General features: G+C 41.4%; 1 protein-coding gene across 2 annotated transcripts in view; it reads left to right on the top strand.

Moving 5' to 3' along the window:
* Positions 1-316: 316 nt before the first annotated feature.
* RNF145 (ring finger protein 145) overlaps positions 317-25,310 on the top strand; it is a 73,573-nt gene continuing 48,579 nt past the window's right edge. Inside the window, exons 1-2 of one of the 2 annotated variants that reach the window (XM_007422501.3) lie at positions 317-867; positions 12,356-12,568. In XM_007422501.3, coding sequence (XP_007422563.1) covers positions 12,385-12,568 — 184 coding nt within the window. In that variant the 5' untranslated portion in view covers positions 317-867; positions 12,356-12,384. Of the gene's footprint in view, positions 868-12,355; positions 12,569-25,310 lie in introns of those variants that run through there. The other variant, XM_088133901.1, reaches the window with a different exon arrangement.

Raw genomic sequence — 25,310 nt, 5'->3', positions numbered from 1 at the left:
ACAGAGTGTGATGGAGAACATCTATCTGTGGTCGCTAAGAGTCATACCGATTGATAGCACATAATTAACCAATCCTTATCACTGTACATTCAAAGTCACTTAAATGGAGTAAGCTCCGTAAAGCCAGTCGGGCTTCGTTCCGGATGGGTCCTGATGAGCTCTGCCATTAGGAATTTGCTTACAACGTCCTCGTCTTCCACACTCAGCTACACCATCCACCCTTCCTCGGGCGACTGCAACGTGTCTCACTTCTTGGTAAAGGAGGCGGGCACGAAGCCGCTTGGAAACCCCGCAAAGGCCGGCGGGGATCAGGCGTTATGTCTGCCTTCACGGTTACCGGATTTGCAGCACGGAACGGCTCTCTCGCGAACATGGCCGCCCGGGGAAGCCTTCGGGGCGGGAGGGAGAGCCGCAAGCGCCTCGCTCCCCAGGAGAGGGCGGCCCTCTCCCGCTCGCCTCCCGCCACGGCGCAGCCAGCGACTTTGTCTCGATGGCCCCGGAGCGCATGCGCTCTTCGCCGCTAGGATAGGGGGCGGAGGAGGCTGCCTGATCCAGGCGGTTGTTAGCGGAGCGGGAAGCGCGCAACGCAGGAACGCGCGGGGGGCCCCGGCCGTCCGTTAATGGGGAAGGGGAGCTTGCTTGGGGTCGGCTTTGGGGCCCTTAGCGGGTAGGCGGCGGCGGCGGCGATGCTGCCCTGGAGGGGCGATCGGTTGCAGCCACCCCAGCGCAGGCCGGGCATGGTGCCGTAGCGGCTGTTGGAGGAACAGCGCCGAGACGGAGGAGGAAGGAAGCCGGGAGCGGACGGGCAAAGCAACAAGGAACCCCCTCTTCCGCCCCGGCTGGGGTGAAGACCCATCACACGGCCAGGTGATTAGAGAGATCCGCACCAACCAGCCGGGTCCCGATCCTTTCCGGAGCCGCGTGCCCCGCGCCTCTTTCTTACAGCCCCTTGCCTCTGTTTCTTCTGTGCCCTCTCCTGGATTTGCTCCATCTCGGCGCTACGCTTCTTAAACCCCCGATCTTTCCCCACCCCCGTGGCCCGGCTGCCTGCCAAGTTGGCTGACCTTCCCCGCTACCCGGCCCGCAGATCGCCAGCCCTCTCCCTGCAGCTAGGGCCTTCTCCGCCCCCTCCCCGCCAGGCTCCCCGCTTTACCCGTGAAATGGGTGGTCTCGAAAAGGCCGGGAAAATCCTTTCTCGCTCTTGGAATGTTACGCCCCCACAATTCCACACACACCCCGTTTAAGTAGGGGGGAAGCCTTTTAATATCGTCCCCCACCCGCCCCCCGGGAACGCCGATTGGTGTCGGGAAGCCCTTCAGCCCTTGCCTGCCAGGCAGGCGGCGTCGGCCGCCTTCGATTGGCAGCTAGCTGTGCTGGGGTTACTAGAGTTCAAACGCGGCTGAGCTTACCCGGGGCCCAAGGCGAGGGGAGCATTCTTCAACACACAACTGGTAAATGTTGGGACTTTTGACGTTGCACTCAGCGTCCAAGGCAGAGGACAGGGAGATTCCTAGACTCTGCACGAAAGTGAGGAGGGGGAGACCGCGGGGGCTGGGAAGACTACGGTTTCTAAGGAACAGTTTGGACTTGTGTGATGAGAGCCCTCAACTGGGTTGATGGGGGCGGGGGCGGGTTGACCCTAGTTGTGACTTTCATTATACACCACCTGTGGTACTCTGCTTCCTAAAACGGTTTTGGTCTGATTGGTTTGCCCAGAGCAAGAGATAAATTATAAAGGCATTACCGCTGAAGTCCGAAAGTTGATGAAGGAAATAAAAGCCTTACCAAAGTCAACCAAGGTTTGAAATCATGTGGCTAGGACAAAAGCTTCCATTTGTTCATGACTGAATATTGTTGGGGTTTTCTGATCAGAAAATTCCTTTCCTATAAAACTTTCCTATTGTGTGCAGAAAATCCACAAGGAAGTGGAGAAGTACAATTTGTAGAAAGCAAATGCTTATGGAAAAATTGCTTTGTTGGAGAGCTTATGCCTGCTGCTCTTGCTCATCAAGAGATTAAATTCTGTTAAGCGCTTTCTTCTCTCCAAAATTAAAATTTCTAATTATCTTTTTTTTTAAAAAAAAATCCATTTGGGACTATTTAGTTCAGTTTACTGAGTTTAGCTGAGAGATTAGTTATTGAAAAGCTGTCTTCAAATTAGGTATTACGTCTTCTGGCAAAAGAACTGAAGAATCATGTGCTAATGAGTTGAACTGGTTTGAAGGAAAATGTGATGCTAAAGATAATTCAGTGAACTATTCTGTACCAATAGAGGTGAATCTGTGTAGCTCAGGGTTGAACTGTGGAGTCCTTGGGGTTCTCTGAGCTTGGTTCTTTTCTTGCAAACATTTCATTACCCTGCTAGGTAACATCTTCAGTGCTAAAATGGGATGGGGTAATGAAACGTTTGCAAGAAAACGTTTTATGTATTTATAGGTATTTATGTTTTTAATGTTTGTTGTGAATCGCCCAGAGTTCCCCCATCGGGGGGAGATGGGTGGTTGAAAAATTTGGTAAATAAATAAATAAATAAAAGAACCAAGCTCAGAGAACTCCAAGGACTCCACAGGACTATTCTGTGTTAGAAAACACAAGGAAGTGCTAACCAGTGGGTTTTGCTGTCATTCAAATTTGTTTTAAGTGAAGTAGACTTTGGAACAGAATTTAAAATAGAGACTGGTGATTCTTCTAGATATAATACTGGGGTTTGTTTTTTGTTTTTACAGCTATGTTTGACACTTAGCATGGAGGTAAACATTTTTTCCATTTTCTCTTCTAAATATAGTTAGGGTGTATTAGTTTCCCCCTTTTTTTAATTGTAGGTATGCAAAACTGTAATCTCATGTATATTATATTGAATATAAAGCCACTGAAAACAGCAGGATGTACTATAAAAGTTTGAGCTGCAGGTGACATCATCAACTTATTTGGACGTAACCATTGTTATTTAAATTTAGAGGATATGACCAAAAGTGTAATAAGGCAATAATGGCTTACCACTTAACTGTTTGCCATTTTTGTTTATTTATTGCATTTATAGTGTGGCTTTTTCTGAAATCTCTAGGCCAATGCATGAGGGCTTTCTCTAAATTTATTTCACATCAACCACCCTCTGACGTAGGCTGAGCTAAGAGATAGAAAATGACCAGCCTAAAGTCATTTGCTAAGCCCCATGATGGAGTAGAGGTTTGAATCTAGGTTTCCTCTTCTCAAGTAATCTTCTTTAATAAATTAAAACACGAATTTCTGTTTGTAATTGTGGTGGGTGGTATGATCACTAGTTTGCTTGAGTCTCTAAAGCGAGGTGCTCTGATAGCTTGTACTGTAGTTATTAATTATATTGCATGGAATGCTAGCTTGCAAAGGTTCTGTGTTGTAACAATAATGTAACAAGCAGAAATTATCCAGCTGTAGCTGTTCTTGAAATAGTGGGGAAGCTCCTTGTTTGCTGCAATTCTACTATAGCAGACTTGCTGGAGAAAAAGTTAGTAACCCAACTCGGCTGTGATCTGAGGTGGAAATAAAATTCTATCTGTTAAGGAAAAACAGGTCTGCGTGAGTCATAACCATGTCTCATATTTTTTATATTGCAGTTCAAAATAAGGCCTTGGTTCACATACCATACTAATCTGTGGTTTGCTGAATAAACTGTAATTGATTGAGTTCACTCTTTGTGCTAAGCCAGAGACCATGCTTTAGAAATCATAGGGGCTGATTTAGCAGCATGACAATTTAGCACAATTTATGAATCTTTTGAAAAGCAGGCAGATCACCTTCCACTGGTTCGGTCTACAATTTTCGTCATCCTTTGTCATTACCCTTGTTTTTTAATGTTAATAGTAACTGACGTTCTGAGCATTTGAGAGCACCAGATTACTATGCAGTTGCTGAAAACAATATCAGAAATGAGGTGAACCATGGGTGTAGTTGAATAGCAACAGGAAAGTCCCACTTTGTCCCACCTCTACTCCAAAGGTACTATATTGAACAAAATCCTATTTCAGTTTCCCTCACGTTAGAGAAGTGACTTCTCTGGAATTCTGTAAAGTTTTTCTTTTCAGGATCAAAACCATATCATACAAGTGCTTAGTAAGTCAGCACTTTGCCATTTTGCTGCTGAAGTTCCATGAAACTTATTCATTTCTGCAACCAGTGTCATCAACCTGGATGTTACTTTCAGAAGTAGCACAGTTGTAATTTTGGTTGTGTAAAAAAGGAACCTAGTTCTGTTCCTTAAACTACTTCACATTTTGTTTAATTATTTTGTGTAGCAATTTTAGAACAGTTTAGTCTTACTAGTTGGTGAGTAATGTCACAACCTCTTTTCCTGGAAGAGGTTGATCTATAATCTTTGATAAAATATTCCACGGTGAAATAATTACAGATGTGGATTTTCTGCAGAGTTGATTACTGTATATGATTAGCCAGTGGCCCCAGGCAGCAGGTACTGAGAAGTGGCAACAAAATTGGGGAACAGGGTAATACATGACAGGGCTGGCTCTGCATTCTTTAGGCTAGGCTTCCCCGATCTGAACACTCTCCAGAGTTCTAGCAAGAGTCATGCTGGTTGGGAAACACTGAAGGTTGAAGTTCACACATTTTACTCTACCAATTAAATACCTGAAGGGCATTCAGGTTGAGGGACCTTGTTCTAGGCTACTTTGCCAGCATGCTGAAATATGCCTCTTAAGTAAGTCCTCAAGAAAGGTTTACTTTCCAGATCATTTAGCTTTTGCACAACAGTGGGAGGGAGCATCATCTTGACCTTTGCTTAAGCCAGTAGATTTTATTGGACTGGCTCTAACATACTAAAATCACATAACAACCAACTTTGGAAGAAGATGCTTAATTCCCCAGACCAGTCTAGAAACTCTGGATATTGCCTTTCTCATGTAAATTTTTCCCTCTCCAGTCTGGTAACTGATAAAGTGTCTTCTGTGGATTTCTGGTTAGCTTGCAAATTTCAAAAGTCAATTTATTTACACAGGGTTGGCTTTAAGTGGAATCCAGCATGTGGCGAAAAGGTTAGGCAGAGTTGCTTAGTAGGAGCTTGAACATCCAACATCCTGCCACAATGGAGCCATCCTCCCCACCCACCTTATATTTACTGAAATAATTCATTTCATTCTTCCAGATCTGAGCACCTAGAGGATATGCTTCCATGTGGAAGCACTGTAAGTGGTAGTCTAGCAAAACAGCCTTGGCAAATAATTATCCAATAGAAGAGAATATATGTAGCTCAGGGTTGAACTGTAGAGTTCTTGGGGTTCTCTGAGCTTGGTTGTTTTCTGGCAGATGTTTCACTACCTGCTGGGTAACATCTTCAGTGCTAGCAAACATCTTGAAACATCTGCCAGAAAACAACCAAGCTCAGAGAACTCCAAGGACTAAACAGTTATCAGTTTTAGTTTTATTGCAAACCACTTCCGAAACACCTTGCCTTGAAAACTGCAAAGGACTCTTCCAAAAGCAGTCACTGCAGAGTCGGTAATGACTGAGTGCAGATTAAAAGGGAAAAAAAAGAGAAAAGGATCCCTCACTATTAAGGGTATTGTGCTAAGTAGCTGCCTATAAATGCTTTTTGGATTATCTGTTGAGAAGCTATTATGCATTATTCTGTGAACTGCCCAGAGAGTTTTGTTTGTTTAATAACATTTCTTTAGCTAAACATTGTATTACATGTTTTTTGTTTTTTTGTTTTCCATTTTTTATTTGGAGTCTCTTAAGCTGTGATAGCCGCCCAGAGTAACCTTGCTGTGTTATGTGCTTCTACTCTATCTGAGTCAGTCCAGTGAACCATAGGTGCTACGTCTGGCAAAAGTTACTAGATGTATGCTGTAACATTGGGGCAGAATCCTACAGGTTTTTGTACTGTTTCAGCAGACATCCTCTTATTTGAATTTGCAAAGAAGTTCACTGGAATTAGCTTTTGAGTTCTGTTTGTCCCACTAACAGAAAAACTGCTCTGAAATAATTTTAGAACCAGTTTAATAGCTCTGTCATTTATGTTGTTTAATACAGTTTGCACATTTCAGCATTAGTCAACTAGTTCTGCATAGTTCAGTTTTCTCATGCAGTCTCAGACAAGAATACAAAGATGTTGTCTTGGATGCCAGAATAGGGTTAGCCCAGCTGTCAATAAATGCTAATAAAATTATATTATATTTGAAGAGAAGGTAGAAAATCCTCACTTCTTTCTAAACTACATCTTGAAGAGAGAAAGAAGAGAGGGAGAAAGTTCCCTTTGTCTCTTAAACACCGAGACTCATTTAACAATGGGCCAGGTGAGAGATAGATACAGGGTCAGTGTGTGAAGAATCCCTTATTTCTCTCTCACCATTTGCCATAGTGGTTAAAAGGTGCAAAGAGTTGATGCAGTCCCCAGCAGTATGTTTTACTAAAGGAACATTCAGGATGGATAAAACAAATCAATACACATTTACTGCACCATGAAATTAACTTTGCTACCACAAGATGTGCTGGCTACCAGTTTGGCTGGCTTCAAAAAAGAATCAGACCAATTCATGGAAGTCATGGGGATCAATGGCTATTAGCCTTGATGGCAGTGTGACTACCTCTGAAGGCCATCTGCTGAGAGGCTGGTGGGCTTTCTTGTGCAGTCGGTTAGCCACTGTGAGAACAGACTGCTGGACTAGATAGGCCAGGGGTACAATCCAGCAGGTTCTTATGTCCTTTTTTTTTTATGTAATAACTGTACTTGAAGTTGTAAACAAGGTTTTTGTCAATGTAAACAGTTTACTGATCAGTTTGACATAAAACCAAAATGAAGTATAAAACATCAAATAAAATATTTGTTTTGTTCTGGAAAGGTAACCCTTTACAAATTCATGACTGTCCTTTGAGAACATTTGTCTTTAAAATGATATGTAAGCTAATTTATCTTAGACTGGCTATAACTGAGTGCTAGACCTATTAGTTTCCCTAGACTGCAGTACTCCAGGTTGGAATAAGCGTTTGACCTGTTGTAACAGCTCATACCACTAAATGTTTTGGAGCCCCCAAGACTATTTCTTACATACCCAGCTTAAATCATTCCTGATGCATACAAGATCAGGCAAAATCCTCTGTGCAAGGTTTTGTCAGTTTCCTTCCCAGTGGAAGTTTAGAAATGGGATAGAGATTTTCCTGAGTGAATTTTAAATTGTTAAAATATTTGCTTATAGCTCAAGATGAATAATATAACAGTGGAGGTAAGCAAATGCTAAGTTATATTTGGAGGGGTTAATACCTATTACCTAACGCCTTCAATCAAGAGTTTTATAATACTATTCTAGATGTAGGCTACACCCTACTTTATAGAAGCAGACTTCTGCTCATGTAATGAGACTTCTTGTTCTTGCCCTTTGTATGCTGTCTAACAGGAACTAAAAATAGTTAGTGCTTGCAGAATTTGGGGGAATCCGTTCTGCTGTCACTTTTCATTTCACTGGTTGTGTTCATTATTGAATTCAGCCCTAGGTCTGCTTGGAGGAAGGGTTTGCTGAATTCATTCTAGGTGTTAGGTACAGTGTGTAAAGGTAGAATTTTACAGGTTTTAAGGGGGTGTGCATTAACAAGAAATGATTGAAGGCTGTAAATGTGCCAACTGCACAACCAAGATGGAGTGCAATAGTCCTGAAAGCTCCTGTCTGGAGATGATGGGCTGTCTGGAGCACAGGTTACAGCACAACCTATGTAGTGTGGGTGACTTGGAACAATAGGCACCTGTCTATAGCTAAATGAAAGTATCTTAATTATTCTGCCCATTTTTCTTCTCCAACGACAGGCACAAGAATATATCTGGCTAAGGGGCAGAGGTTCTGGTTGTAACAATATATTCTGCAGCAAAGCAGATACTTTTGGAGGGGTCTGTGCACGTGTGCACGTAAGTGTGTGTGTGTGTGTGTGTGCATACATATATGAGTTTCATAAGATGAAACTTTAAAAGATGATATAAAATAAGAAATTTTGTACATTAAATATAAAGGGACATTGTGATGGTTCTTCTCTCTATCATGATACAGTCATCATTACTAAACTCATCATCTATAGATATGTTGGAACTGGAATTCCCAGAATCTTTCTCTCCACGTTGCTGTAATTTATTAGTGTGTGATTTGTGTTACTCATTTATTGTTGGCATAGGTCTGCTTGCAGTACTCCAGATGGAAATAAGTGGGTTTCTTGACCTAATTTCAAAAGCTTTTTGCAAACAATCAATTCAAACTTTTGGCCAAAATAATCCAACCCTTTCCCAGCTGTGTGCTGGATGGGGAAGGGGAGGCGGGAGAGAGAGAGAGGTGATGTCACAAAAGCTAGACAGATCTTTAAAACTACAGAGAATGTGTTGCTTACAGCTTGCTTCAACATTGGAGCCCCCAGTGCACTTCTCTGGAGTGTTCCACAAAATAAAAATTAAGTACCACAGATATAATCAGTTTTTAGAGCTCCCAATAATGAATCCATCAAAGGCTTTTTGCTCAGTCATCTTCTATGAGCTTGGAAGATCCCAGAATATGAATAGCTGCCCTGTGAATCAGGATAGATATAAAGCAAATGGGTATAAATTACAGTTCAAAGTACTAGTTGAGAAGACTTTGTTTTATTATTTAAAGCACCAATTATCCATAAGTCAGGAAGATTCTATAATTTCTGATAAAAATGCATTTTTGTTTGGCATAACATAAATTTATATTCTTTAGGATTCAGCAATACTTGCAGATTAGATTTTTAGAAGGTACATAGTATACAAACCAGTTAGATTTTTTCTAGATAAATTTAACCTTAATAGGCACTTTCCTTACCCCCAATTATAGACAGTTCATGAAAATATCCCCAGAATGGGATCTGTTTTATGGCCTGCTACCATATTTAGGATTAGTCAGTGGTGGATATACCAGAAGCTTATCCCTCAAATCTTCAGGATCAGGGCTGTAGGAATTCACTTTGTATTTTGCTTTCAGTGCCTTCCCCCTAGCCATGGATATGTATTCAGAAGCCCTAGTCCTTACCAAAATTGTCTCCCTTATTCCAAAATTCCTATATTCATTGACCTTCTTTATCTTTGCACTTTTACAAAGGGATCAGTTATCAAGGCAGAATGTAAGATCTCCCCCCCTGCCCCTTCCACCCAGGAATAGACAGAAATGGCAGTATCACAGAGACAAAAATCCTGCTGAATGCTCAACTTCTCCTGTGTGTCATCCTAGAGTTGTCAGCTCCGCTGAAAGTAATCTGGGAGACTTTTCCTGGCTGAATAAGCAAGTGCATTTTATACTCTTGTGCCTGCAGATATGTACGCACACATATATGCCTGCCAAAAGCCACATTCTCAAGAAAGGGTGGAGTCAGAACAAAAGAAATAATGTTAATTGAATTAATAGTATGGTTAAAATCAATTGCTTGTAAACTAAGGTACCTGGTTTATAAAATTAATTGGTTTATGTCTATAGGTGCCAACCATTTTATCTCACACAAAGAAATAAACACACACAGGCCCACTTACTTATTTCTCATCCTTCTTCCAGAAGAACCAGTCCAAAATGGTGGGGCAAGGTGGGGGGAACAGGGTAGAAATGAGGTTGGGAAAGGAGTAGCTGCACAGGGCATGGCATAGAAAGGGAGGAATAACATTGGATAGAGATTAGGTGAAAGAAAGAGGCAATAGAAAACCTTGGGGGGCAGTCAAATAATGTTAAAGTTCAAAAGGCACGTAGCCTTTCCCAAGCTATGACTAAAAAGGAATTCTGTGCTTTTCAGAGAATGTAGGACATCTTCTGCCTCCCCCCCCCCCCATTTTACAATGTTTATTTTAAAAAAAATCTCCATTTTAGAAAGTAATATAGAATATTTATTAGAAGTTATGTTCCTGATTATATACATGTTTATGATACATTTTAAGAAAAGTCTTATTTAAATAGAAAAAGCTCCCTATTTTATTTCTTAAAAAAAGATAACTGATTTTTTATCTACCCTTTTGTGGATATCATTGCCCAGCCTCGTTGTAGAATTCGGCAGCCTTATACATTTATAAAATAAAATAAATAAACGTGGGTGCCTTTTTTATGGCTGACCCAAGTTATATAACATAAGTTAGCTTTGCTTCATATGGCTTCCATGTGAACTATTGCTTTTTATTACGGGGCTATTCGAAATCCCTCTTAGCCCTGAATTATATTAGATTCCTGGGCTCAAAAAACTGCAATATGTAGTCACACATGGGGCTTCGTTGCTAGCATTGGACTCAACCTACACCCTTTGGTTCCTATTAAATTTACCTAATTGGAGAGCCTGATATTGTGGAACTCCTATATCTTCTCTATTCCAGAATAAAAAAATAATTAATTAGAATGTGGCAATTACATGTTAGACATATTAATTTATGATCCCCGCTAAAGATAGTCTTTTAGATATTCACAAGGGAAGGAACTCTAGACAATGCAGAACATCATTAGCAAATTATTGGAACATAAAACCTGTGCCTTAGCTAAAGGAAAATGCATTTCTTAAAGATTGCTGGAATGAAGACAAGGCCTGGTGAGGATCCCCACAACACTCAAGGTTTGTGAGTGAGTTTAAGCTATTTCATGTGGTAAAGACTATGATCTCTGGGCTTGATTTTTAAAAATGTGAAGGTAGTCATTTAATTATTTTCATATCTTGAGGGAAACTCAGTAATGATGAGAGGCAGTCAAATAACTCTACTTCCATTCTGTTATTTCAGCGATGTTTTTAGTCAGACTGTTTTCATGATTGAAAAAGTAACTTGGGATGTATCCCCATCCATAGTTGTGGGTTTACTATAGTGGTATTTGTCTTCCATCATGCTGTGTTTCAATTTATCTACCTACTATTCATTCAAGCTGTGCTCTGTCAAAATAGAAGTTCAGCTTTTGTGCTTCCTTTTGAAGACTAGTTTAGCTTGACAGATTCCAGCGTTATGTGTGAATGTTCATTAGATATATCCAGTGTCTTCAAATTAATTCATTCATATAACCAAAATGGAGTTTATATGGACTCTTTCCAGTCAAGATTCAGACCTGGGTACAGTATGGAGATGTATTTGGTTGCGCTTGTCGATGATCTATGGCAAACTCAGGATGGGCATGGTGTGTCCATCCTGGCTCTCCTTGATCTCTCAGTGGCCTTTGATACCATTGACCATGGTATTCTTCTGGACCGGTTAAGGGTGGGGGGTACTGTTCTGTGGTAGTTTTCCTTCTCCAAAGCTGGTTGGTGGGAGGGGAGTGGTTGAGCCCTAGGCCCCTGCTTTGTGGGTGCCTCAGGGCTCTGCCCTCTCCCCTCTCCTTTTTAATATCTACATGAAGCTACTGGGAGAGATCATATGTTGGTTTGAGGTCAGTTATCAACAATATGCTGCTGATACCCAGCTATACATCTCTGACCCTGACGTCCAAGTGAAGCTGTTGAGGTTCTTTCCCAGTGTCTGGAGGCTGTGAGGGTCTGGATGGGGAAGAACAGGTTGTGGTTCAACTCTACTAAGACTGAGCGGCTATGGGTTTTGGGTCTCCCAGATCTGGGAGTTGCAGAGTTTCCATCTTTGGTTCGGGTGGGATGGCATTACCTCATTCAGACTTGGTGAATGATCTGGGGGTTCTCCTGAACTCATAGCTCCTGTTCAAAGAGCAGGTGGCATCTGTGGCCAGGGATCTTGTGCACCAGTTGCACCCATTCCTGGACTGGGAGGCCTTGCTCATGGTTACTCATGTCTTGATCACCTCCCAATTGGACTATTACAGCAGTGTGGGTAGTTCTGGGTGCATCTTGTTATACCCACATAACACCACTAAGCCACAAGCTGCACTGGCTCCTGGTAGGCTTCTGGGTGCAATTCAGGGTGCTGGTGATACCTGGCATAGGAATGGGTTAATTGAGGGACCACCTTCTCCCAAGAACATCTGCCAGCCCCAAATGCTCCCACAGGGGTCTTGTCATCTTACAGAATCTAGGAAGCATGGCTTTTCTGTGGTTTTGTGATCTCCCCTCCAATATATGACCAGCCCCAACTCTCCTTGCCTTTAGTAAAGCCCTTAAGACCTTGCCCTTCCCCCAGGCGCTAGGGTCAGTTGAGTGGGAGTCCCCACTGAAGTTGCTTTGTTGGGTACTTAGTTGCTATTTTACATCTTATATTTATATATTGTTTGCTGTTAGATCATTTTCGTTGTTTTTTCTTCTTTTTGATATATTGTATGTTTATGTTGTACATTGCCCAGAGTCACACAGTCTGAGTTGGGTGGCCTTATGAATCTTGAAATAAATAAAAAATAAATAGTGTTCATCAGTATTACATCTGTGGCAACTGTTAAACTTACTTGCTGCTTTTGGCTCTTTACAGTCTGCCCCACATCTCAGAAAAGAAACAGCATGGCTGCAAAGGAGAAATTGGAAGCAATGTTGAATGTGGCCTTACGGGTGCCAAGCATCATGCTTTTGGACGTCTTATACCGATGGGATGTCAGTTCCTTCTTCCAGCAGATCCAAAGAAGTAGCCTAAACAACAATCCCCTCTTCCAGTACAAGTATTTGGCCTTTAATATGCATTACGTGGGTGAGTATATGCACTGTATGTGGCTTGTGGAGAGATGAATGTTGTAGTTCAGTGTTTCTCAACTGGGAAGTGTGCTGGCTGGGGAATTCTGGGAGTTGAAGTCCACACAAATTAAAGTTGCTGAGATTGAGAAAAATAGTTGTAGATAATTGTTACATTCTGGCTGAAGTAAACCTCTTTCTTAGTAGATTCAGAGCATCCAGTGTTGTCTTAATTGACCCTGGGAACCAAAGGAGTAATTCTGTGTGCATCGTGTAGAACTGCAACCTCCTATTCATACTTAAAAAAGACATGCAAATATTCCAGGGATTTTTCACTAGCACTATTTCCTGTTCCCAAATACTAGCAGCGGAATGGCTGTTATAGCCAGATCTATCTATATTTCTCCATCCCAGTACAGATTGGTACTTGCTAGGCGGAGGTAATGGTTGCTAAGTTTAGGTTTTTTTTGTTTTGTTTGTTTGATATATAAATCCTGTCTTTCTGCTCTGGGGAGCCCACAAGGTAGTCCAAGTTGAGAGGACAAAAGAAGCACAATGAATACAGATGGCCTTCATATCATAGTATTTTGAATCTGGTGGGAAGTTACTGAGAAACATGGTCTTTTCTGAGGTGGTATTTTCTGGACAGGAAATTGTGTTTGAAAAAGCACTTGTGCCATGCTTAGAACATAATATTTGTCACTGCTTTCTCTCTCTTCCACACGTTCTGTTTTCCAAGATGAACTCAGTCGTGCTGGACTCAACCCTACCCCCTTCTATTTCTGATAAAAGACATAGAGGAAGTGACAGAAAAGCAGAGATTATATTGTGTTTGCTTGATCAGATAAGAAAGCTGCATTCAGATATATCAGTATATTGCTAGAAAAAGCCTTCAGTTCATCTTGTCTCATTTCTCCAAAGCAGTAACAAAAAGAGAAAGGAAGCATTTGCTTTCATTTTCAGTGAACAATACTTTGACATTAACATGTCAGGTAGGGCAAATGTGTTTATTTTTAATTGTGATTTATTTGAAGAACCCAGACTGAATCAATGGTTTACTGTCCTGATTTGCCCAGGAGAGCCAATGTTGAAACTGGTTCATGCAGTGGTTCGTGCATGCAATCTCTTTTTTCATGGCTGGACAAAGTTCTCCTGGGCTCTATCATAGCACTAAATTATGGCATATTGTTCATCCCACCATGAAGCTCTTCAAACAAAGCAATTTCCTTCAGGAAGAAAAGCAGTTGGAACAAGAATTAATTGTGCGTCATGTGTGGAAGAACCTATTGACTTAAGTACAGTTTCACACTTTACCCAATACACTTGGACCCAAAAAGCGTAAAGTTTAAATCAAGACTATCAAGTAGAAGCCTAGAGCCCTTCTCAGGCCCCTCTTGAGTTTCACAATGCAGTCTATATTATCCCAACCACAATATGAGCTAGTTCTTTAATTATGAAGCAATTTTTTATTAAAATGTTTGTAACCTGCTGTATCTATATAAATGGATCTCAGGGCAGGATATAGTCACTAAAATAGATCAATATAAAATAACAGGAATTTTAAATTACCAGTAAGACTAATTTACTGTACATTTTATCATTGGTATTTGAATTTAATCATTTATATTAGCATATTTATCAGGGTGTACAGAGACTGGCCTTGTTATTTGCAAACATCTGAGATTTGGAAGAGTATGGTCTGGCTTGTGATGACTTTGTGCATTGGAAACTATTTTCATCACAGCTATCACTAAGCCATAATGAAGTTCGTTTGTTTGGAGATTGGTTTGATGTGTGAACCTATCATTAATGTATAGTATTACTTGTGAATGGGGTTCTGTGACTTATTGAATGAACCATTATTTAAATCCTGGTTTAGCAATATGTGTGAACATAGAGTAAGATAACATGGATGTTTATACTAATAAGATAGGTATCATTTGTTCTGATTTCAAAGAGGATTTCAGAAGGTGATAATTTATGGGAATATCCAGGTTGTCGAGTGTAGTAATGATTGAGAATCAGCAATCACAATGACAAAAGGATGTGCTGTTCAGGAATTTTCTATTTATTTTTGAACTGGAACATGCTAATCTGGTTGTTCTTGGGTGGGGTGGATAGCAGTTTTCTGGAATTTGACCTTTGAACCAGAAACAGTTTGTAGGGTTGGGGACATGGTGTTCGAGATGCCATAGGCCTGTTGTGGGACCAGCCATGTCCAGAATACCATAAACAAATACTAGTTTGGAAGATGTACTTCAGGGAAACTGCTGGGCTACCTCTAGAATGGCCAGAACAATGTGGTCTAGAAGAGAAATAGAACCTTCTAGAGTTCCAAGGAATGTTCCATTCTCAGAACAGCAGGTGTCCATATTCCAAATTATGACTATTTAGAGAAACTATTAACACTTATCAAAAGCAAGCATGTTTTCTTGAAAAAATATGGTTGTGACTCATGAGCATATTCTGAGTATGAACAATCTGGTTTTCAATCCTTGAGTTTTCCCTGATTTAAATAGTAAAGTAGGGAGATTTCCTCACGTAACACATAGAGGTGGCAACTAGAAAACGATTAGATGTTGCTTCTGAGACCCATAAAGAACTGGAGAGAACTTTTGCTTTGTATCTTGATCAGAATCTCTTTATGCACTACTCCCGTCATCCCTGATGTTTGGCCATGCAAATGTGGGCTAATGGTAATGGCCTACTGACTTCACACATCACACTGACCATAGTTTGTTTAGTTATGATTTGTTAATGAACTACAATTAGCTGAATTTCCACAACATGTTAAACCATAAACCATGGATTATGGCTGGATTTGCACAGTACACTAAACCAAACAAACCAACAACTGCATTATCACTGCCTAGAGTCATTGGTGAATGGGCAGGATATGGCATGGTGACCAGTAACTTAGAAACTGAAATAATAAATACAAACAAATAAAGGATCAGTGCAATGTGAGAGCCTCTTAAACAATAACTGGTGGCCTGTTTCATATATAATTCTAAAATGTTGTTTGCTTTTGCTCTACCATGTTATATGAACCTACATATAATATGGCTTCATATTATATGTCAACCAGAATATTCTGGCTTTTCAACAAACCATGATTAAACAATTCCTAGTTTAACATGTGTGGACATAATAAAATGTATGCTTCTTCCAGAATGTTGTTGTTTTACAGTGTTACTTAATGCACTTCTGTGCTGCATATCAGGTACTCAGGATAGATATTCTGTCTGGGATTTCTAGAGAACCGTTGGCTTAGATCTGTTGTAGTGGAGAATGCTTCCTAGTGAAAGCTGCTTCATGAAAAGGATGATGGATGTACCGCTGTTTCAGATAGGCATGATGCTGTCTAATGCAGAAATGAAAAATTCCCCTCTAGCCCACCAGTTTGTTCGTAAGACCCTGTGAAAACTTAGAGGAGGCTGAAAAGGAAACGAGGAACTCTAGACATAAATGACCAACAGATGGGAGAAGAGTTCATTAGTAGCTTATTTCATAAACAGTAGATAGTCCAGGCTTCCCCCCCTCCAAAAAAAAGGAAAGAAGAGATTCAAAACATTCAAGGACTGCACCTTAATGAACTCCCTAATAAAAGAGGGCTGGAGGTTCCTGTCACAGTTCCCAAGATCCTGTACCATGCCCCTAATTTTTGCTTTAAAACTCCATATTGAAGTTGGTGTGATTCTTAACTCCTTGGTCATATGGTATGGGGCTTGATAGGCCCTCCTTCCCTGACTGCATTCAAAGGTTTTCAGATAATGAAAACTATTTATTTCTGATAAACAATTGATCCAATAGATAGCTTCTCATTGGCCCACTCCAGGTTTAAAGCATGGTGCAAATGTGTGGTCCTCTAGATCACTCAGAGTGACTGGAACTACTGGAAGTTATGGTTGCCAGTATCTGGAGGATGGCAGACTGTCTACCTGGACTTTGAAGAGTCTCCTTTAGAAGGCTTTTAAAAATGTTGACTGCCACACAGGAATATATGAAGGGAATCAAGGGCTTGGAAGAGTAAGGCAGTCTTTCTATTTCCCCAAACACTGGGATCTTCCACTTCAAAGAATCATCCCTGCTAACAACAGACTTTTAAAAAGACTTCATTGATATAGGTCGTGTTGGCAACCCACAGTCCACGATAGCATGTGGCTTCCAACTGACAAAGAGTTTCCTGCCATTTCGAGATGGGCATATTATATTTAAGAAGCTAATAAACCCCTGAACTCATCCCCCCCAGCCCTGCAAATAATGCTAAGTGCAGCTCTTGGCCTCCAAAATGTTGGTCTAGTTTTTGCTTGGCGTGGTTCAGTAACTCAGTTTTAATTCTGTTACTGTAGGTGTAGGGTAATTGTCTGCTTACCTGCCTATTGCCTGCAGCATCCTGTTTTTCTATACAGATTACATGTTACCAGTTGTTCACCGCCACGGTTAATTTATGCCTTGCAGAGATGCTTAACCAGAAGAACCTAGTTTCTCCTTTTCCTCCACTCAAGTATCTGGATGGTTCTGCTTTAATTGACAGTGTCTCTGTAATGATGGGCTCAGAGAATGGAAAATGTCTTGGTCAATATAGAAAGGGTCAAGATTCACAACCCAATTGCATGTTGCAGTTACAGTCAAATTGTATTATTACGGTATTAAAATAAGATTAGTTATGTAGCTAATGAATAACCTTGGGCCACTCAGTAGTCAAACTGTGAATGTGCCTTCTGGCCATGTGCATAAGTGAACCATCAAACCAGAAAGTCTTCCATAAGCTATAGTTTCCTAGTTCTCCTGAGTCAGGGAAACAATGACTAATGTCTCTGGTAAAGACAGCATTTGATTCTCTAGTTTGAATTTGGATTAATATCCCAATTCAGTTGAAGCCAAGTTCGGAAGTTTTCCTGATTTAGTGATTCATTCACAAATAGGAGGATTATCTGAGCAACCAAAAATTATGCTAATATTTTGGCTTATTATCTTAAGATATATTCATCCAACTATTCCTTTTTGCTCAGCTTACCCTCAATCACTGAATTGTTTGGAGGAAAAAATTGGGAACAGGGTGGGAGATGAACTATATATGACATCCCAAACTTTTTGGAAGGAAAGGATATAAATCTAAAAAAATAAAAGGCATGCTGTTATGGGATAATGGGAAGAGAATTGTAGAACAAAATAGGAGGTACATGCAGAGGATGAGATTGATGCTAGAAACATTCCTGTGGAATGAAATAATCATTTATACTGCGCGGGGGGGAGGGGGCAGGAATGCTAGCATAGCATTTCTCTGTTAGCCAAAGAGAGTAGAAAACCATTCTTTGTACCAGTCTAGTTTTTTGTATTTTTAAGGCCTTCTGCCAAGACCATCTACGAGGAAGAGACGGAGCAACCGATTCCACCTTGACTGTCCTGCTACATTCCATGTTGGTCATGGAAGAAAAGACTTACCATCTTCCAGAGTTAGCAGGGAAACGAAGCAGGCTGGCAGAGGAATGGGGAGGCATTTTTCTTTTTCCCAGTCAGAGTTGTGCTATTGTACTGGACAAACACAGATTTCAAAATGAAGTCAGGTTGAAGATAAAGTCAGTGTCATTTTGTTGGCTTCCTGTCGCTGCTTGGCTCCATGATGCCAGGTTGAATGATGTAGCAGTATTCAGTGGGAGTTGTGCTGGATGTGGGTGGAAGGCATACCTGCAATTTGCATTACTGCTGACTTTCCTTCACCTCCTTCCACCAGCACAACTTTCCTGCGTCAGTGCACTGTTCGTCCTCATTGGGATAAGCTAATCTCTCAATTAGAGTATAGCTCCATTGTGTTAAATACGATGTTTGTTTTCATCTACTTCCATGTCAGCTTTTCTTAAGACTCCCTGCATAGAAATGTATTTACAATTTTATTATTTTTCTAATGTACATATTTGGTCCACTATTTTTTTGTGTACATTCCCCACAAATAAATGCATTTTTGGTATGGTAAACTCCAACTTTGAATGTGGAAAAGTGGAGATCTGGGAGCCGCTGCATTCTAGTTTGCACATAGGTTTAAGAAGTGCATGTTAGAAAAATGTGCAAATGAATGTCTCCCCCATTACGCTCTAAACAAAGCAATTCCTGTCTGAATTTGAAGAACCTGTTTGTTGCTGTCGCTTAGTGATTCTACACTGTAATGTTTGGGGAGGTGCAGCAGTGTTTCCCTGTTCTTGCAAGGCAACCAAGTAAAGTATGGTCCTGCTGATTGGCATGTTAGTGGTAGCAAGTCACGAGCCTGTGGCTTATTTGCGGCTTCTGCATAAGCTGCCACTAATTTCCTTTGTCCATCTCACCTTCTTGGGGGGAACAGCTAACTAGTTACATACCCTTTGCTCCTTGTTGCCTTCTCCAACTGAATGGCTACCTGTTTCAACCCTTGACTGGGGCTTCAAGGAATGTTTCTCGCTTATTGTCATTGTAGTATCAGAAACGGCAGCGGTGCTTAGCATCAATGTTGTGTTTGCAGAAGCAAATGAGATTCAGTACTGGAAGGTGCTCAAGCATTCCAGGCAGGGGATAGCAGTCCAATATTTAAAATCAGAGGAACCTTTTCTTGGTACAGGCAAAGTTTGCAGAGTAACTATCTCAATAACTGAAATCACGACTGTGCTTATGACCTTACTTCAGCTTTCTTTTGCTTTACAGACTGAAAAGGTTGTAAATGTGAGGATTGGTCACAAAGTTACTTTTTCATCACCATCATAACTGCAAACCGTCGCTAAATGGGGCAGCTGTTAAACGAGGACTACCTGTAGTGATGAAAGCACACTATACAATGCATAATGATGCATTTGAATTCAAATGACAGGATATCATTTTTTATAGAACTAAAAGCAATTAAAAAAAATACATTATGTTTTGAAAAGAACCATACCCAGGATCTAAAAGAGAGTGAAAAGTACCTAGTGAGTTTCTTTCTCCAGTTAGCTGCCTATCTAGTATCAGTTGGAATACTTAAGTTGTGTCACTCTTAGAGGATGGAAATGTATAGGCCTCTCTTTGCTCTGTTAGTGAAATCAGTTTAAAAAATAAAACAGCAAAAAAGCTTAAAATTAGTAGCTGGGAAGATTCCCTGTGATTTTGGACACAAACTGTCTATAAACAGTTGCAACTACAGGTAGTCCTTACTTAATAACCATTTGTTCAGCGACTGTTCGAAGTTATAACAGCGCTGAATGAATGGTAGTTACGGCCGGTCCTCAAAGTTATGGCTGTTGCAGCGCCCCTGCGCTCACATGTTCAAAATTTGGGTGCTTGGCAGCCCACCTGCATTTACAACTGCACTTCAACTCCCCCCACCCACCTATCTCCCCCCCCATCTGTGCCATTTTGGCCACCCTGCACTCTGCTGCTGCCAACCCCTGCCGCCCCCCCCCCACTGCCCCCAGCTGAATTTCACCGTTGTCTTCCTCCCACTGCTGATGAGGTGTGCCTGGCCAAGGCAGCTGATGGCCCTTCATGAGGCCTTGAGGAGGCCTCACATGGCATCAGAAAGGCCTTATGAAGGGCCAGCAGCTGCCTCGGCAAGGTGCATCTCGTCAGCAGCAGGAGGAAGATGATGATGAAGATCAGCTGGGGGTGATGGATAGGTGGTGAAGTGCAGGGCAACCAAAAGGACAGAGATGAGGGGGGAGATAGGCGGATGGGAGGAATTAAAGCCAAGGTGAGTGTGGCAGGGCTGGAGAACCATGAGGTCCTCACCTAATGACAGCATGGTCCTCATTTAGTGACCATAACCAGGACTACTGGAACTGCTGTCATGAAATGGTATTTAGTGATAGGCTGCATCAGAACATGGAAGTTCCATTCTATAGCCTGGCTCATTATGGGTTACTAGGGATCTATAGATCTGTGATAAAAAGTTATACATCTTCACAGTAAACAGTAGTAAAAACAATGATTCAGGTTTCTGAGGGTTTTTTCCCCTTCAATTCATCCCTTAATCAAATCTGAATTAATTTGAACTTCCAACTTGCTAAAATTTCCAGTTGAATCTTGTGGGCAATGCATGTCTTTTCTCTTAGGTTAAGTACTGCATTCGCATCTATCTGCTTTGATAGCTTAGAAATCCATTACTCAATCAAAATGAGCATGCACACTTTTCAGTTCTTCCAGATTCCTCATTAGGGATGATATTACCAAATTAAGCAGAAGAAAAACCCTAGGAAGATAGAGAAGAAAAAAATCAGAGAACCCGAAAGCTTGCACGCTTCTTTGTGGCTTTCAGGTTTTTTCCCCACAAGGTTTTGATTACTTTTTAATAAATTTGGCTTGCCATGCTAAACATACTCGAACAATGTTATAGAATTCCATGAAGATGCATGGGATTTTACAGTGTAAGCTAAAAAAAGAGGCCTCATTAATAAATGCGTGTAAATATTTTTATATCTGAGAGATTTGCCAGCGGTGTATGTATTTGCTCAGTGTTTTCATCTTGTTGTCTGTAATTAATTACCTGCAGTGCTTTGTGTTTAAATATAGGAAAATATTTACTGCTCTGATTATTGTGTGTGGCAATGCAAACATTCTGGATACTCACCCCCTTCTGAATTTGTGAAGGGCAATTTGGGAAAAAAAATGTTTTGACAGTAATATAGGGATCCTCCTGTGTGAGAGAGAAACAGAAGGAGATTTGGACATTTAAAGAAGACTGGATTATTGAAATCCATTCCTTTCAAAACTGCAGGAATGGATTTCAATAATGTATGAATTAGTGATGAATACCATTAGGTGTCCTTAAAATTAAATCAAGTAAAGCATCCTTACCAATTCCCTTTTTCCAGTGTTTTGTTTTAAAGGAAGCCCAGAGCAAAGTGTTTCCACTATTAAAGGAACATATGTTTGAACTCAGCATTTTTCAGGATTGGGGAGCATTAAGCCAAATTCAGAGTCATGTATTTGAAATGGGTGGCCATATAAATTGAATGAATGAATGAATGAAGTCAAACTCAGCTGGTGCTCACAATAAAGAATTCTTGGTTTTATCACTATAAATTCATATGTTTCCTATTATTGTAATTGTAACCTGGATGTCTGTTGGATCATCTTCTTCCATATATATTTGTTCAGCAATTAAGTTAAAGTGGGGATGCCATTTTCTTTCTTTCTTTATTTAAAAAAAATTATTTGGCCACCCATCTTGTGACACACAACTCTGGGTAGCTGACAACAATTTCACAGGTGTTAGATTTACCATAGATTCACTGTAACTATTCAGGGGCATTTTCAAGCAAATGCCTTCAATTTTGTGATTCCCTTCTTGTTTACTTATGGTTGCCACCAAATCTCTTTAGGGTTAGCTTTTGGTATGAGCTAAAGACCTACTTGTTTGTCCAAGTGTTTGGCTAAACTTCTGCTGCTATGTCATTGATGTGTTTCCGTCATTGTTGTAATGGCCTTGTTTTATGGTTTTAAGTGTTGATGTTTATTTATTTATTTATTTATTTGTCACATTTATATGGCTGCCCATCTCACACAAAGTGACTCTGGGTGGCGCACAACAATAAAATAAAACAGTAAATAGATAAAAAACAATCATAAAAAGATTTAAAAAATAATTATTGAAATAAAAATATTATCAAAAATTTTTAAATATACAAACCCCATGGAGAGAGCAGAATATCAATCATAGTGGAATCATCTAAGAATGTCTCCGGTTCCCAAAGACTCCCAGGCCTGATGACAACCAGGTTTTGAGGGACTTCCTAAACAATAGCAGGAGCGAGCCTAACTACAGGAGGGAGAATGTTCCACAAGGAGGGAGCCACCTGGGACCCATCAAATGCAAGTCCCTGGCCAAAGGAACCCATAGCATACCTTCCCTGCCAGATCTAATGGGATGGGCTGATGTAATTGGGGAGAGGTGGCCCCTCAGATAACCCAGCCCCATGTCATGAAGGGCTTTAAAGGTCAAAAACAGCACCTTGAATTGGAGTCAGAAGCAAACTGGCAGCCAGTGCAACTTGTGAAACAGAGGTATAATATGTGTTCTTCTAGGAGCACATATAACTGCCTGCGTTGCTGTATTCTGTATCAATTGAAGCTTCTGGATACTCTTCAAGGGGAGCACCATGTAGAGTGCATTACCATAGTCCAATCTGGAAGTGACTATGGCATGAGTGACTGTGTGCAGAGCCTCCCAATCCAGGAAGGGGCGCAATTGGTGCACAACATGAAGCTGTGCAAAGGCCCTCCTAGCCATGACTGCCACTTGCTCTTTGAACAGGAGTTGCGAGTCCAGGAGGACTCCCAGATTGTGCAGCGAGTCTGTTTCGGGCACTGCCATCCCATCCAGCACCAAAGTTGGTATAGACCCAGAACCAGCAGGCCACAAAACCCAAAGCCACTCATTCTTGACAGGTTTCAGCTGAAGCCTGTTGTTCCCCATCCAGACCCTCACAGCCTCCAGGTACCGGGACAAGACATCAACAGCATTGGTTAGTTCGCCAGGAGTGGATGTATAATTGGATATCATCAGCATACTGATGATACCTCACCCCATGGTGACGGATGAGCTCACCCAGCAGCCTCATGTAGATGTTAAATAGGAGAGGAGAGAGTGCCTGACTCTCTAGCACCCCACATGGTAGAGTCTGAGAGCAGGATCTCTCCTCCCCAACTACCACTAATTGTAATCGACACCAGAGAAAGGAGGCAAGCCAGCACAGCACCATGTTGCCCACTCCCAGTCCCCTGAGCTGATCCAGAAGGATACCATAGTTGATGGTGTTGAAAGCTGCCAAGAGGTCAAGTAGGGCAAGGATGGATGCACAACTTCCATCCCGCCCATGCCAGAGATCACCCAAAAGTGCGACCAGTGCTGTTTCTGTCCCATACTCGGGTCTGAATCCTGACTGAAAAGGATCCAGATAATCATCTTCATCCAAAGCCCTCTGAAGCTGTTGCACAACCACCTTCTCAACTACCTTTCCAAAAAAGGGAGGTTAGATACTGGATGAAAATTGTTCAGTATGGGGGGATCCAGTGATGGCTTCTTGAGGAGGGGGTACACCAAGACGTAAAGGAACAACCCCCTCCTTCAAAGAAGAATTAACCACTGCTAGACCCCACTCACATGACACCCCCCGGGCCGCTTTCACAAGCCAAGAGGGGCATGGATCTAGAGAGCAGGTGGCTGAGCTCACAGTTCAAAGAACCCTATCCACTACCTCGGGTCCAACAAGTTCAAACTGTTCCCAGAGAACTGGGCAAGACTCCACCCCAGGTAGCTCCTCTGGACCTGCAACAAAACTGGCATCAAACTGCAAGTGAATCTGAGTGATTTTATCTGACAGAAGCTGAGCGAATTCCTCTGCATGCCCCTGCGAAAGGTTCCCCAGGCCTCCTTTATCCAAGAAAGGGCTTGCATCACCTGAAACGAGTGCAGGGCGGCAAATTGCAGATCCAACAAGGGCAGAGGAGTACTGTTATTTCACCGCCCTTGCTGCCACAAGGTAGGCCTTAACAGCAGCTCTAACCCATGTCCAGTCGAGCTTGCGCTTGGTTGAGCACCAGTGGTGCTCTAGACGTCTCTTCACTCGCTTCATCTCCTTCAGCTCCTCGTTAATTTTTTTGTTGTTGTTGGTTGGGAGGGGTCACTTTAGGATTACTTTTACTTTAAAAAACAAACTCAAATTGTTCTAATTAAACGCATTTTAAATATCAGTAAACTTTTGACCAAAATTGCATGACATCATTCTATGCTTTGCTAATTTATAATTAGGTGATTAGTAGCAGTGCAGAGTTTTGAAGCCCTTGAGTGTCCTTGTCTGAGCAGGTTCAGGCCTGGTTGAATGGATGAGCGACTGTCAGTGAATCCCAGGGCTGTAGGTTGGACTGGGAAGTTAGAAAAACATCCTGGAAAAAGGCAGTAGCGAGGCACTTTTGTGTTGTTGTCAAGAAAATTGCATGCTTTGTGTCTGTGTCTACGTGGCCAGCAGGAGTTGAGCATGACTCAATCATGTCTTTACTGACTATAGATGTCTTCTCATTCCAGGGATGATTAAGATATGGGAGGAGCTTTTTTTTTGTCCCGCCTTTATTACCTTGCACAAAAAGTATTATTACATTTCAGATGAAAGAACTGAGTCCTGGCTTATCACATCCCGTTTCCAATTCTCTCACAACCCTCTTCCCCAGCTTTTGTCTGACTGCTGCAAGATACTCTTTTCCATCGTTCATGCTCATGGAACTCCTCTGTGCATTTGTAGAAGTATGAAAAGATGGAGCATAACCTGTAGTAATAAAGATATATAGAGATAGGGGTGGATGAAAGCATTGTTATTTTCCAGAAACTGAACTTCCCCATATTATGGGGATTAATGGAATATTCCTTGCAAGTGATAAATTCCTTGTTCAAGGTCTGAGCTGAATATTGATAAAGATGGTCACTTCACCTCTTGTATTGTCGTCTTCTTGTAAATGAACAGCACAGGGAATATATATATAATATGACAGTGGTTGATATTGTTCAAAGATATGATTGTAATACTCACTCATGTGCGTGTATTTATGCACGTACATACCTCCCTCACATATGCACAATCACAAGGGCAAATATTCTATGCCCGTGTCTGTATGAAATTCTCAGAGGATTGTACCCTTGATTAATGACATCACCAAGTGAGCTTCACGCCTAAGTAGACATCAGAGTGAACGACAGATCTAATTTTTGAATGTTTTATTTTAGGGTACAGCTATTTTTAAGTGAATACACAATCTTATGATTTGGT

The sequence above is a fragment of the Python bivittatus genome, unplaced genomic scaffold (genome assembly GCF_059951505.1).
Source record: "Python bivittatus isolate LINGU-HERP-01145 unplaced genomic scaffold, Pbiv_v1 ctg000080_np1212, whole genome shotgun sequence".
Taxonomy (NCBI): Eukaryota; Metazoa; Chordata; class Lepidosauria; order Squamata; family Pythonidae; genus Python; species Python bivittatus.
Note: the sequence above shows the minus strand (reverse complement) of the source record. Positions and strands in the feature narration are given on the sequence as shown.